Below are 15,602 nucleotides of genomic sequence, written 5' to 3'. Positions count from 1 at the left end.
ATGAAGTGGTACATGTTTTATTTGAAGTAAAAGTCCCCTTAAATTATGTCTTATTACAGGAAATCGAAGAAAAGTTTCAGAAATATTATTTAAACATTCTCTCTGTGGGGAAAAAAATCTCTACAGGGCCCTTTTTAAAAAATGTAATTTACTGTTTCTTTCTAGTACTTGACATCTATTGATGAAAAAGGACAACATTCATTTTCTTGTTGGCTATTGGTCAACTGGTTTTTATTAGCTGGAGTAAGAGGTTACCTGATTGGACACTCACAGTAAACTGATCACTCATTGGCTAAGGATGACGCGGGACCCTAAACGCCAAAAACAGCTTAACATACCTATCAACTACCTCCCGTCTACCATGCCCAGAATATAACACAGCAGGTTCATGCCGGCAGTATGTCTACAAGTGATATGTCCCGTACGATGGACATTCTCCGGTCGCTGTATCAGCACACACAGACTCTGGACGAGTTTGTAAAAGGCATCGTGTTTAAAGAAGGACAGAGAATAGTGCTCATTGAACAGTGCGACACCAACCGCTTCAAATCTTTCGTCCAGGGTGTTATTGTTTGCTTTGACAAGGAACTACAACAGGTACCAAGCTGCAACCAGGTAATTCTTCCCTCACTTAAAACACGTATTGGACACGTGCCTCAGTTGAGCCTTGGGCTGTCACGCTAGTTGTGTATGTGACGTCATTGTTACTTTGTAGTGTTTGCTTAAATATACATATCGTATCATAATTTATTATTTTAAAATATAATTGTATCAGGTTGATAAAATACTTTATTTGATTTGTTTTCGGAAAGGGACATATGATTAGGAACGCATGATATTGGATTTTTTGCTGATATCCGATATGCCGTTATTTTCCAATCCTTTTTTGCCGATTTCGATACAGATATATTAGGCACATGTTTTTTTCCACCTAATTGCAGAGAACATCAAGTCTCCCCTGGAATGGAATCAATATCATGCCTACTCTTGTTGTAGTGGCCCACTGGCAGATGCAGAAATGACATAATACAGTGTTTTTTAAAGTGTACACTGGGCAATACAAGAAAAATACTAAAACATATGTTATGTACAAAATGCCTTTTCTTTTTGTAGGGAATCATCGAGCATTTAGGCATAATTAAAGTGTTGTTTTATCAGCAAAAAATATAGGCAGAAAAATGTTATATTTGCCAAAATGTTAATTTCCAGCCATAATCTGCAGATACCGATGACGTGCCAATAATATCGTGCATCCATAATTATGATTTCATTTCGTAACGCAAACGAGACATTCTAACTTCTGACTGATGTGATTTGTTTCATGTTTTTCACAGATTTGTACTCTGCCTGAACTTCTGGCCTTTGTCTTAAACACTCTCAAAAGAAAAAGAAAAAGGAATGTATTGGCACATGGCTACAATTTTCTGTCCCTGGCTCAGGAGGAGCGGGATGCAGACCACTTCAAATTCCAAGGAGATGTCACTCAAAGCGCTGCCTACATCCATGGCAGTGACCTGTGGAGAAAAGTGTCCATTCGTCTTGGCACAGACATCACACGTTACCTGTTGGAGAGCTGTTCTTTATTTGTGGCTGTCCCTCCATCATGTGTTTTCCAGGTGTGCGGCGTTCCTATCTATGACAGGATTTCCATGACAACTGCCTCCACTGGATTTTATCTCAAGCCCCGGTCCAGGAAACGTAACAGAGCGAATTTTAAAACGGATCAAGGTGCAGCGACTTTGAAAAGAAGACAGGAGGTTCAGAATCTTACCACTTGCAAGAAGAGGAACAGAAGGCCAAAGAAGGGGAAAAGAAAGAGAGAAACTGATCAGAATGATGAGGAGGCGAATATGACTTCAGGAAAGAAGAGACGGGTAGGCCAGCAAGAAAAAACTCATGAAATCCAACAGGTTTGCTGTGAATCAGTGGAGAAAGAGCAACACATGTCTGTGGAAAGAACATTATCTATAAAGCATTCAGAAAATGTCACTGCTGGATCAAAACAGCCTGCTGAAATGCAACCAACCGCACTTCCCTTGGAGGGAGGACCTAGTTGGAGATCAGGGATTTTCCCCCCTCTGCCTCCATCGCAATGTTTTATCCGCACTCTGGGATTCCTCTATGGGGGAAGGGGCATGCGTGGATTCCTTCTTAACAGAAAGAAAAAGAGTGCTGATGGATGTAGAAGGATACAAGGACAAGATTTGATAAGAACAGTCTTTTTTGAGGGGCTGGCGTATCTAAATGGGCTGGAGAGGAAGCCAAAAAAACTCCCCCGACGCTTTTTTAACATGGTCCCCCTATTCAGTCAGCTGTTGCGTCAACACAGGAAATGTCCTTACAGCAGAATACTAAAGAGGATGTGCCCGGTGTTGCAGGAGAGAGATGCAGGACAAGGGGAATTAAGCTCCCTCTTGCCTCAGCACTGTGCACCTCATCGGGTCTACCTGTTCATCAAGGAGTGCCTCTCGGCTGTGATCCCTCAGGAGCTGTGGGGCTCTGACCACAACAGACTTCATTTCTTAAGCAGGGTCAGAGTTTTTTTGCGCAGTGGAAAGTTGGAGAGGCTTTCACTGGCTGAGCTGATGTGGAAGATGAAGGTCAATGACTGTGATTGGTTGAAGCTCAGTAAAACAGGTAGGATTGGCATACGTTTTCTCCTGCTCCAGGTATTTTGGCTGACTTAAACAAACTAGTTTCTTCTGCAGGCAGGATCCCTCCCAGTGAGCTCTCATACCGGACACAGATCCTGGGTCAGTTCCTGGCTTGGCTTCTGGATGGCTATGTTGTAGGCCTGGTTCGAGCCTGTTTCTATGCCACTGAGAGTGTGGGCCAGAAAAATGCTGTCAAGTTCTACAGACAGGAAGTCTGGGCAAAACTGCAAGACATTGCCTTCAGGTAAACACACATACACACACCTAAGGATGGCTCTTGCTCATATTCTCACGCTCTCACAAGCTCACATACTATTTTTATGATGTAGAGGTCACCTCTCCAAGGGTCAGATGAAGGAGTTGACTCCAACTCAGGTGGCATCTCTCCCCAAATCCACTGTCATCTCCCGCCTCCGCTTCATCCCCAAGACAGATGGCATGAGGCCTATAACGCGAGTCATAGGAGCAGATTCCAAAACAAGGGTACATTTTGATGATGACATTAAAGCGCTGCTTTGTATGTCCATTAGGTGTGTTATAACATTTTAGTAAGTGGAATAGCGTGGCAAAAATGAACCACTGCTGGGTGATGGAAAACACATCACTAACTGGACGCCGCTTGTGATTTTTTTCTGCAAAAGTTGCGCCAGACATCCAGTGCGTAATTCTGCAAATGCAAAGGCTTTCATCAGTGGGCCATAGGCTCAATATCCATTGTGTTACCTCATTCGGCGATAGATAGCGACTTTACAGGCATTTATTTACATGAAAGTCTTTGAGAATATTACTTTAATATTAAAGCTGTGATAAATACATTGGCATAAGGTAATATGACAATAATATAATAATAATTGTAATAAGGGAATTTGATATGCCTACTTCAAACATTGCAGTATTGGTATAAATATAATAATATGATTATGATCGTGTAAACATTTTTAGGTCATTTCTTTCCCCCCTGCAGCTCTACCAGAGCCGTTTGCGGGACTTGTTAGACATGCTGCAGGCCTGTGTGCGCTCCACTCCCTCCCTCCTGGGCTCCACAGTGTGGGGGATGACGGACATCCACAAGGTGTTGCGCTCTATAGCTCCGGCCCAGAAGGAGAAGCCACAACCCCTCTACTTTGTCAAGGTTGCTTTTTTGCTAACTTATATGTCCTGGCAGAGACTCAGTTAATTTTGATGATGTTTTTTATACATTACATTTAACTGTTATTGTATGCTAACATGTTACAAATACACTGAACTGAATTGGCTGTAGTTCTAACACACTTTCAGTAGATGGGTACAAGAGTACATTTTATGGTTAAATGCAGTTTGTTTGTCCTTCATTCTGCCCTTTTTCTACATTTAAGGTGGATGTGAGTGGAGCGTTTGAGAGTCTACCTCATGACAAACTCATTGAGGTGATTGGCCAGGCTCTGTCCCCTGTGCAGGATGAACTTTTCACCATTCGGCGCTATGCCAAGATCTGGGCTGATTCCCACGAGGGTCTTAAGAAGTCCTTTACCAGACAGGTACCATCCTGCAAATGTAAGCTATATGCATGTGCATGTAGATACACACCATATTTATTTGTTATGCATGTTAATACAGGCAGATTTCCTAGAGGATAACATGGGATCCACCAACATGAAAGGGTTTGTGATGTCGCTGCAGAAAAGAGGCAAAGTTCATCACACCATACTGGTGGAGCAGGTCAGAGTCACATATTCCTTAGATAAGGATGCTTGGCACTTTTTTAAACCATGCATGTTATCTTATCTTTTTTTCCTTTATTGTAGCATTTCAGCTCAGATCTTCATGGCAGTGAAGCGTTGCAGTTCTTCACCCAAATGCTAACTGGCAGTGTTGTTCAGTTTGGGAAGAAGTAAGCATTGTAGACGTTAAATAAACCGACATGTGACCAGCTTGCCAAAGCTACTTTATAGATGTTATGAAATTCAAAGAGCCTAGAAAATGCGTTTATACAAAGTCATCACAAATTTTCTGTACACAGTACCTACTTAATTCGATCTTAATCGAGTTCCTGTTTTGGCCTTTTGTGTTTCAGAACATACCGACAGTGCCGGGGGATTCCTCAGGGCTCGGTCGTGTCCAGTCTGCTCTGCTGTCTATGCTACGGTCACATGGAGAACAGTCTGTTCAAACACATCACTGAAAGAAAAGGGTACAGCAGGCGGTTAAGCTCAACCTTCATAGATGTAGTTACACATCTTTAGCAGCAGAGGGCAGTCTTTCCATATAGTAACACATTTATTTCCCGTATGTGTTATTAACCTCTCTCTGTTCCCGTTAGATGTTTAATGAGGCTGGTGGATGACTTCCTTCTGATAACTCCAGGCTTACATGAAGCAGAATCCTTTCTCAGGTATGACTCAGAGCTTGTTCTTATGACTTTATGATAACATGGAACAAGCTCTCAACCAACTTATTTTTACTTTTTGATGAGACCTGATCATTAAGTTGGCAGTAAGCAACATGAACATTCCAATGTTAAAAACATTTGTCCTCTCTGAAGCCGCTGTGCAGTGCGTCTCTCTGCAGCATTAAGCCAAGGAGAGAGAGGAGAGATGCTGTTTATTCCAAGAAGTACACTTTATTGCTGGCAAAATGTTCAAATACTACTAAAGTTACCATTACAGTTATCATTCTTGGTGTGGACCACCTTTTTACCACTAGGTGTTGGAGCTTAGTGTTGCCATTAGATGTTACTCTAACAGCTGTCGAGAAGGAACAGGGCAACCTCTGCATCACATCGTTCTACAGCTCTTTACACTCCTACTCGTCTGATCCCTCTTTTTATTTAGGGCTCTCTTTGTAGCTTTTTTCTCCTCCATAGTCTTCCTTCTTTTTGCTTCTTTAGCAGTATATGCCGTTGTTGGTACAAGAAATTTACCACAAGTTGCCATAGCTTCTGACTGACACAGCCTCTGCGTGTACGCTGCTGACACAAGTCACGTAGAAGCCGTATGGCGCTAGTTTGTACAGAGTCGCTGTGATTGGCTAGTTATGTGGAAAGCTAACCCTGATTGGTTGTTTGATTCAGACCGGACAAATTTTCTAAAAAATTCAATACAAAGGGCCAGGCGCTCACAGTCACAGATAAGCAATCAACGTTATTTCCATTGATTATTGTTAGGGAAATGCAATGATCAAAATGTGTTACTTTAACCAAATTCTAATGACAGTAGCTTTCAACTATTACCAGAAACCATGAATGGTATTTGGTAGCAACTGTTGCTACCAATAGTGAAAGATTAAATTAAGCCCCCATAGGAAATAAAACATAGTCATAAATAATACATAATACATACTTTACAATAATACAAGTAAAAGAGCAAAAAAACAGCTAGCTCAACAGTCATTTAAAAGTTAGCTAACTACTTAGAATGATGTAGCAACATATTAGCTTTAGACATCTAGTTTAAAATTGGCTTGGTATACAATTCAATACAAATCAACAAACACAATACAGCTGTCGTAAATTTGTACCCACATTAATACTCCAACAAGGGGCTTTAGGGAAGTAGATAAAGATTTAGGTCTAATATTTGCTTAGATACAGATATGACAAAATGTTGTGACAGTGTCAGTTAGGCAGCAACTGCTAAAGAACTTTCCAGTAACAGTTGCTACTAGCAACAATCATTTTAGCCAGTTATATAAATTTGATTTAAGAGTAAAATACTGATATCAAATAAATGAAAAATCAAATCAAAGTCAAATCTAATCTAACAACTCAAGGAACAATAGTATTATTTCCTTGGTTTGGCTCTGTCCCCTCTAGTCGTAAGCAGGTTCCCTCGAGGCAGGCCACAAAGACCCTTGAAAGTATTCAATAACATCATAAAGTCGTTCCTAAAACACACCAGAAGCCTTCATGAAATTGAAACTGAAGTCCTGTTTAAGGAAGTAAAAGCATGTCAGGTGTACTCTGTTTCAAGTTTTCACATTAAGTTAAGTAAATAAATAAAAAAACACCCAGATTTATTGCAACAGGCTGGAACTGCCCTAACAGGGAACCTCTGAAATAACCCTCCCTAGAACCTCATCTGATCTGTCAACAGTACCACTGGCTACTTCTCTGACTTATATGTTGCTATGGGAAATGTGAAATGTTTACAGAAACATAAATAAAATTAACAGTTTTGTTTAGTTATAGCTAAAGGTTTGTCCTTTGTGTTTAATTTATTTTAATAGTGGTAAAGTCAACATCGCTTAGGGCGACACATGGTTATTTTTTAAAGGAAATGATTCAGCAGTAAATACTGTCACTCTTTCATTCACTTTTACATAGAGTCTTGCTGGCCGGAGTACCACAGTACGGTCTGGTTGTGAACCCGCAGAAGGTGGTGGTTAACTTTCAGGTGTCGGGAAGCGTGGGCTCTTGTCCCGACATCCGCGTGCTGCCCCCTCGCTGCCTCTTCCCCTGGTGCGGATTGCTTCTTGACACGCACTCACTGGATATCTACAAAGATTATTCTAGGTAAAGCACCCCGTCAGCTGTAATTACACTGTGGAATTATTGCTTTAAGTGTGCTGCTTACAGGACAAGTTATTGAACTTTTGGCAATCGTTATGGTTTCCTGCAATTTGAGTTAGCAATCCCCTGTCGTACTTTATACCTGCTCATAAACATTCTGAGAGACGACTCCCTGTCTAGCATGTATGATTCATGCAGTAGTCTTCCAAAGGACACAGTAAACATGTTATCTGCTTTGCATTACTTTTTTTCCACAAAAAATTAACTAACCTTTCCATCTCTCACAGCTATGCAGGCCTGTCCTTGCGCTACAGCCTTACCCTGGGCTCTTTTCACTCAGCTGGACAGCAAATGAGGAGGAAACTGATGGCTGTCCTCAGACTCAAGTTCCATGCTTTGTTATTGGACCTGAAGGTCAGGATCATAAGGGTTTAAAAATATTTATTTCTGTTACACTGTAAATCAGTGGTTTTCAAAGTGTGGGTCCGCGAACCATAGCCTGGGGGTTCGCAAAATAATTATAATTTATAATAAAATTGTGCTGTATCATTACAAACAGCATGTCTACAGATGAGGACGTTATGGGGAGCACTGGCCTGAGCCTCAAACGTTTTGAATGAAGCCCCTGTACAATGTTCAATATCAGCCTGTCACTCTGCCGCTCTCTCTCGTACTTGCTTGACCAATGCGCACTGCATGACACTAGTTACAGCGAGAGGAGAGGAGGGATGCGTTCAAGTCCAGTTGGGAAATCTCCAACTCCAACTTTTAATAGAGGGGAGGGTAAGAAGTAGACCTCTGAAGTAGCCTTCTTTCTCAATAATTGTTGATTTATGTTTTGAAGTAGCCCAGTACGTTCTCTTGTTTAATTTGCTCACCCGGCTCGTCTTAAATAAGTACTTAAGTAAAAATACTGATTCTCCAGTTCAGGGAAAGGGATGCTTTGACATACAGTGATTAAATTAATCGGTGTGTCATAGCAATCCTTTTACCCAGTATTTTTCTGACCAGGCATCTGACAAAAAATATTATTATTTTAAACTTTTTTGTTTATCATTATACATTTTCTCAGTATTAATATCATCACACAGTGACGTCTTAAAAAAATATCTTTAGAATAATTGATAAATTAGTCATTACTAATTGAAAACATAATCGTTAGGTGCAGCCTTAAAATGGTAGTAAGCATATGCTTAATCTGTGTTACGATTATGGGGGGGGTCCTTGGAAATTTTTCTCTCCTGTAAGGGGCCCCTGGCCCCAAAAAATTTGAGAATAGTCCAAATAGCTTGTTTTAAAGTGAAGCTTTCATTGTGTTAAATTAGGAAGGCCTGAATACAAACTCTGATATCTCCTCTGTCCTGAGGAAGCAGCTGGACTGTTAAAATATAAATGCTGTCTGCTCTTTGACCACCACAGGGAGCCAAGTTTAGTTCTTGATCATCTATTTTTTTTACGTTGTGTCATCATGGGCTTGGTGATAATCAGTTTACAATAGGTTATATTTGTTGCCAGGACTGACAGTTGCACTGAACCACATTTGAAGTAAGTTTGAAATGTATTTAGTGTATTTTTTTCTATAAAAAAGAAATTGATTTATATCAGGCATGAAGTCTTTATAGCCCTTTCAGAAAACCACAGACCAAAAAGCTGAGGTCGATTGGGCCTTGACATTCAGCTGCCTGATGAGAGAAAACCTAGACTTTATCAATACATTTAAACAGACATTTTATTTTGTCATGAATGCAAGACATTCAATAAATACAATACAATACAGGACAGACAAAAACCCAGAAGGTGATGCTTGGGCTTAATGTCCTTTTGTGTTGAGATTTAAATCTTGCTCCTGAACAGTCGACGGAGCCAAGAGGTCAACCTGTTCATCTGGGTTTCCACTCTGGCTGCTGCCTGCTGCTCCTGGAGACGCATCTCAAGCTGGGTCAGCTCTCTCACTGGCTCTGGCTCCTCTCTTCTTATCGGGATGTTCACGGAGTATGGTGTCTCATCTCCAGGCTTGGTGTTGACTGCAAAGCTCACTGTAGGTCGGAGGCAGTTGACGATCTCTGTGGCAATGAGTCTGCAGGCCAACAAGGCGACCTGAGCATCCTCCATAAGGTCCTTTCTGCTCAGGCGGTTCTTCTGCAGAGCCTCGCGCAGCTGGGCTTTGACTGGCCGGCGCAGTCCCCGGCTAAATTGGGCTTCAAGCTTCGGGTCTTCAAGCTGTTTAAGGTGATTCAGGAAGACTCGGTTTTTCTTGTACTTCTGAGCCTCCTTCTTTAGCAACATGTAGATTTGCTCCACCATCTCATCTTCGATGTCCTGGCTCTTCTGGCTCTGAGGTGTGCAGAAGTTTGGAGCTTTAAAAAGCTTCGCCAGGACACTTCTGATGGTGGACTCCTGAACCAAAGCTATGTCTGTCTGCACATTTGTTTCTTCAGTGCAACACTCAGCAGAGATGAGCTGGTCAGGAGGTGGTTGGAGGCTTTCAGCTCCACATCCAGGATGTTCTTCAGTGCTGGAGTCCTGGTCCTCACTCTGACAGATAGGAGGTTCCTGCAGCATCAGGCTGATTTCAGCTTCAGGTGTCACCTCCCTATCAGAGTCGGTCACAGGTTCCTCTTTGTCGGGCAGGTTCTCCAGGATCTCCTCGTCAGCTTTCTTCGGGAAAGCCTTCTGGAACACCTTAGTGCGTATTATCCAGGATCCATACTGATCAAACAGCTCCTCCTTGATGTTCTCAGGAAGAAACTGTGAGAACAGCGGGCTCTCCTCATCACTTGATATCTGGGGTGGAATCCAAACACCTTCAGCCTCGTCCTTGTAGGCTTTAAGGACGGCCTCAGTGATTTTTTGAGGGATGAAGGTGAGGAGTGCCGGGTCTCTGCTCACCAGCAGCTTCCTCACTTTGTATGACGTCCCAAACTGTTCCATGACGCTGCACTGGAGAAGCACAGCAGCTTCCCAGGCATCGCAGGAAGGACGAGGGAGGTCTTCATCCATAGAGACACCAGGGACTTTGCTTAGGGTCTCTATAGTTGCTGCACTCATATGAACACAGAGTGTCAGCAGTTGTTGCTGGTCAAGATGAGGTCCTTTGAAGCTCCTCAGTGGGTTCAGCCTCAGCAGCAGCTGAACGAGGAGATCCTCAGCCAGGCAACTGCTGATAGCGACCACAGCAGGGAGAGGAAGGCTTGAAACGGCTTCTTCCACAGAGGAAGTCATTTTCTCAACAAAGAGATCTACAGACAGTGCAGTCCTTCGGAGAAGTTGGTAACCGGTGAAGGTTTGCAAAAATAACAGTTGAAGAAAAAAAGAGGAAAGTCGATCAAGACGTGGCTTGTAGTGAGAGGGTGTGTGTGAAGTGACAGTTTTGGCTCCTTCAGTCCTGAACTTATAGACTCTGAATTCTGACATTAAAGTCACATTCTATGATTTTAAAGTCACATTCTAATTCTACATCACATTCTGTTCTATCCTGGCCAGGTCACAGCTGATTGGCTGATAAGAAAGGCCCTAATAACCACATTGTTTTTTTATTGTAAATAATATGAATGACAATAATCTAATGTCTTAAACTCAATCCGTTGTCCTGATGTAAAGAAAAGAGAATGGACACTAGAATCCACAAAATTTGAACTTTACTTTATTTATAAGCACCTTTACATCCACAAAGGGCTTCACACAGGAACAAACACAGAGTAAGAACACAAAATGACAACAATATACACAATTTTGACATCAGTAATTGATTAATGTTTTGAAGTAGCCTAGTACGTTCTGTTTAATTAGCTCACCTTGCTCGTTTTAAGTAAGTACTTAAGTAAAAATACTGATTCTCCAGTTCAGGTAAAGGGATGCTTTGACATACAGTGATTAAATTAATCTGTGTCGTAGCAATCCTTTTGTTTTTTTCTGATCAGGCATCTGACAAAAAGTCTATTACTATTTTTTGGGTTATTTTGGGTGATATCATCACACAGTGACGTGGAAATTGGAGACCAAAAAAAGTAATCTTAAAGAAATAATCTGTAGAATAATTGATAAATTAGTCGTTAGATTAATTTACTAATCAAAAAAAATAAGCGTTACATTAATTGATAACAAAAATAATCGTAAAATGGTAGTAATCATATGCTAAATTGGTGTTATGATCATGAGGGGGTCTTTGGAAAATGTTCTCCCCTGTAAGGGGTCCCTGTCACAAAAAAGTTTGAGAACCCCTGCTGTAAAAAATCCCCAATATATGTTGGTGTCAATAATATAAATGCAGAATACTACAGGAAACCAAGGTACAGTTACTATAAAATGGTAACAGGTGAAAGAAAAACACCTTGGAATTAAGAGCTGCAAACAGAGGAGCTAATTTGTTTTTTTTATAAATGGACAAAAAATAAACCTTGTAGCTTGTCTTTATTTACGTATGCTGCAATTAAATTCTTACCATCATATAATAAAACTTTTAGTCTTGCTTATGGCACAGCTCTAAGGATTATTTTGTTATCATCTGGTCAGTCTGCCACTTTAGCCCTGACTGAAATATCTAAACAAATATACTTGATGGATTGCCTTTAAATTTGGAAAGACATTCATTATTCCCAGACGATGAAGTAATAATCTTGAAGATTTTCATTTAAATAAGTGTCTGTTCAATCACTATCAATCGCCAAATGAGTTAACACAATGGTGATTGAGCCTATGGCCCGCTGATGAAAGCCTTTGCATTTGCAGTATTACAGACTGGGTGTCTGGTGGGACTTTCACAGAAAAAATCAGAGAGAGATACAATGTAGCAGATTATATTAAAGACAGGTTGTGTCTTGTGCTAAATATGATGACGGATACATTTTCCTCCTCAGACTAACTCTCTTCAGGCAGTCTACAAGAACATCTACAAGCTGGTGCTGCTTCATGCATGCAGGTGAATGCAGATGCCTTACTTTTGAAGCACAATCTTAATTCAGCAATGTTTGTTGTCTAATGTTTGCATACCACTTTCAATTAATCTTTTTATTACTTATTCAGATTTAATTAATTATAAGGCCACTGAGAATAATTTGTTTCCATTACCCATCTTAATAGTTTTAATTAGGTTGTAATGAACACAAATCCTTTTCAGGTTCCATGTGTGTGCTCAGAGTTTGCCCTTTGGTCAGACGGTTGCTAAGAACCCCATGAACTTCCTGCAGATGATATGGGACATGGCTGAGTACGCAAATCATCTTATCAGGATCAGCAACAAAGGTAATTTTTCCTCTTCATAAAAACACAATTTCAGCAAAACTAATCTCATAACTTTTCATAATTTCTTTTATCTCTTGCTCTGCATCCAGGACTGACTTTAGGCAGTAAGGCCCAGACTGGCATTTTGCAGTATGAAGCAGTTGAGCTGCTTTTCGGTCTCTCCTTCTTACTGGTGCTGTCACAACACCGTCCCCTCTACAAGGGTCTTCTCCCACACCTGCACAAACGTATGCACCCTCTGGAAATACTCACAGATACACCACAACCTATCCTGTGGGAGCACTATTGTCATGTTCTTCCAACTACGTTATTAATTGTGTTTGTATGCCATATTTCCATTAACGCCATATTTCCATTAACGCCCTTTGCAATGGGAGCGCCCAGGACCTCAAATTCAGAGCGCTCCTTGTCAGCGCTTATTGTTGTTAGGTTATGAAAGTTGTCTGGCGGCACTTCTGCTTCACTTGGTAGTGATCGTTCAGCCTGTTTTAAATCACTCTGTATGCTTAATATTTGCTTTAATTCAATGAAATTTTTCGTTGTCCTGGCATTAGCAGCAGCTCTAGACCTGGAAATTGTACCCTCGTAAAAAAAACGAGAAAACGATCCGCCTGTCCACCGTTGTTATTGACAAAGTTGATATCTGAAGTCCCGCCCCTTCTTGATTTTGATTGGTCGGTAAAGAGAAGTCATATTGAAGGGCGCAGTGGTGTTGAACTATTTTCAACTGAGAGCGCTGTGAGCAGAGGGACAAAAAACAGCTGACGTCAAGGGAGTTTTTTGCTCTTAGGACGCTGAGCAGTGAAAACGATAAACAGCATTGGTCTTGTATTGAAAGTCCGCTCATGCAATGTGTTAAAATCAACCAGGGGAAGAGTTATGTCATCACAGCAGAGAATTTAAACAGAATAAATGAAGATATCAGGAGATATTAGGTTATCACTGCTGGGCCGTGCATGTAAACAATGGGCACAGCTTCTTTCTCAAATCATCATCTTGCTGCTTTGTGAAAGAGGTATTTAAACCCTTCTTTTAAAAAGATTTAACATTCTACAACTCAAGACTCAAAGCGCTAGTGATGTTTTTGCAGAATGCTAGGCCCCTAGTTTATCCTCATTGAGACATGGAAGACATTTCCCAAACTACCAGCTTAAAATATTTCACCTCATTTGTGTTGTGATGTGAGCACAGCCTTAGATTTCGCTAGCTAGTCACCTGCCCAGTGCTCCACTGGTTCTTGTCGCACTACAACTCACTGTCTCTCCTGTGGCTGTTATTTCTCCTCATTCTGGCCTGTTCCTGGTCTCTTTGGCACCTCACAGGCTCATAATTATAAGCCTGTGGTCCGTCGTATGCATATTCATTAACAAGTTCTTCAATGATGAGATTGGCATTTAGACCCATATTTATTAATATTAAACCCATCATTCATCGGCGGGACTCCCTTCTGTTACGTCACATCCGGTTGTCTGTTTTGATGCGGAAATATAGAAAACGTATAAAAAATGACTCCAAAAGCCAATGTAGTGTATTAATTCATATATTTCGCTGAAAATGTAATTACTAAATCATTTTCCAGCACACTGACTGGGATCTCCAACCTGCAAGTTGCTCTTTAAATGTTTACTTTCAGATATATACAGATTTACATAATCTTACATGTATACAAATCATTTATTGCTTTCTTTGATTTGATTTTACAGAGATCAAAACATTCAAGTAAACACAGCAGCAGCCAGCCGCCTGTGTTAAAATGACTAAAATCACAAGTCATTTTCAAATAAAATCACTTTTCAGAGTCCTGATAGTTATGACAAAGTGGTGCTGATGTTCCGAAAGATTAAGTATTTCGTATTTGTGAAACCTATACTGATATATAGCTGTCTAGTGTGATTACTAGGCAGGAGATCTCGCATGTTCTCACGTGGTACATGTATGCTATGCTTCCATGCTACCAGGTGTGTTCAATAAATATAGCTCCGGCTAAAGTTAAGTTATACTTCCTTTTAGTGCAAGTGGCTGGCTGCTCTTCTGATATTTATAACATTAAGGCTAACAATAGTCTAAAATTACGACTTTATTGTCATAAAATAACAACTTTATTCAAATACTTCAACTTTATTCTCGTAATACTATGACTTTATTCTCATAATATTACGTCTTTTTTCTTGTAATCTCTCTTTTTTCTCTTTTTGATGTGGCCCTAATACTCCGTCGTACTATCTGCTGCCATCCTGCTGACAGGGAAGCGCAGTCTGGAGCGGCGTTTGGGGGACCTGAGGCTGGCCAGGGTCCGACAGGCAACTAACCCCAGGATCCCGGTGGACTTCTTGGCCATCCAGGTGTAGAACAGCTTGCCCGTATTCCATCTTCCATCACAACCACAAATCTCCTCAGCTAAAAGGTAGAAATAAGCAGCCCAGTCTAGCTTTGCTAGAATGTTTATGTTGTATGTTCTTTTTATATTTTTCTTCAAAATGTACCTATTTTCAAAGTTATGACATGGTAAAAAACTTTTTTTTCACCCTTGTCTCATCATCAGGTTCGAGGGAGTGGGAAAAGCAGGGTGTTGAAATTAGTCATGAGGATTTATCTGATCTGTCAGTGTGCCAAAGATTTAGATCTGTTATATAACAGGAAAGCTTGCCTTAGTAACCGATATTAAACACTCAAGTGATAAACCTGAGTCATAAACACATGCTATAAAACGACAACAACCAGATCAATAAAGCTGGATAACTGAAAATCATCTTGCTACTGTCCCACAGCTGTTTGTCTCTTTGGACTTTGATTTACACTTGTTGTTTTCCACAAAGACACACATTACGTCACACGGAAATAACCTACATGTAGTTAAGCTTTAAGAGATCTCCTTAACCTTAACATCTAATGCAATGATGTTGTGTGACCATTGAAATGAGCGAGTGACTGTTCAAATGTAAGTTTCTGTAAAAGACAGCGTGAGCTTCAGTACCATGTGTTATGTTGAATCTTATTTACACCATGTACACTAAATAAAAACGTACAAAAGAAAGAATTTCACTGTTGAATAAATCCAGATGTGTTATTGAGGAAACAAATGTGAGTTGTCATCTGTCAAGTCAGTGCACAATGAAAGTAAACATAAAAAATAATTGGTAGGTCACTAAAAAAAACAGTTCAGCAAGAAAGATGTGCAGTGAGTTAAATCGAAAGTCCACAGCATTGGGAAATAATTATGA

General features: G+C 40.6%; 1 protein-coding gene across 1 annotated transcript; it reads left to right on the top strand.

The window, feature by feature from the left end:
- The first annotated feature begins 399 nt into the window (after positions 1–399).
- tert (telomerase reverse transcriptase) lies at positions 400–15,371 on the top strand. The gene is made up of 17 exons (XM_069681456.1): positions 400–615; positions 1,335–1,910; positions 2,007–2,637; positions 2,709–2,898; positions 2,984–3,137; positions 3,619–3,786; positions 4,010–4,171; positions 4,251–4,352; positions 4,439–4,524; positions 4,708–4,824; positions 4,954–5,025; positions 6,955–7,143; positions 7,428–7,554; positions 11,997–12,058; positions 12,257–12,381; positions 12,471–12,608; positions 14,626–15,371. Exons 1-17 carry the CDS (start codon positions 400–402, stop codon positions 14,727–14,729), a joined length of 3,219 nt encoding a protein of 1,072 aa, XP_069537557.1. The 3' UTR covers positions 14,730–15,371.
- The last annotated feature ends 231 nt before the right edge of the window (positions 15,372–15,602 follow it).

This window comes from Semicossyphus pulcher, unplaced genomic scaffold (assembly GCF_022749685.1).
Source record: "Semicossyphus pulcher isolate SPU_LCO1_2020_fin unplaced genomic scaffold, fSemPul1.0.p SCAF_5, whole genome shotgun sequence".
Lineage (NCBI taxonomy): Eukaryota > Metazoa > Chordata > Actinopteri > Labriformes > Labridae > Semicossyphus > Semicossyphus pulcher.
The sequence above is the reverse complement of the archived record's forward strand: the minus strand, read 5'-3'. Positions and strand labels throughout refer to the sequence as shown.

Bases quoted from the DNA above. Each gene is read 5' to 3' on its own strand.
- tert (XM_069681456.1), top strand. From the start codon at position 400: ATGTCTACAAGTGATATGTCCCGTACGATGGACATTCTCCGGTCGCTG. The intron at 3,787-4,009 runs GTTGCTTTTTTG...TCTACATTTAAG, and splicing joins AACCCCTCTACTTTGTCAAG to GTGGATGTGAGTGGAGCGTT. The intron at 7,144-7,427 runs GTAAAGCACCCC...CATCTCTCACAG, and splicing joins ATCTACAAAGATTATTCTAG to CTATGCAGGCCTGTCCTTGC.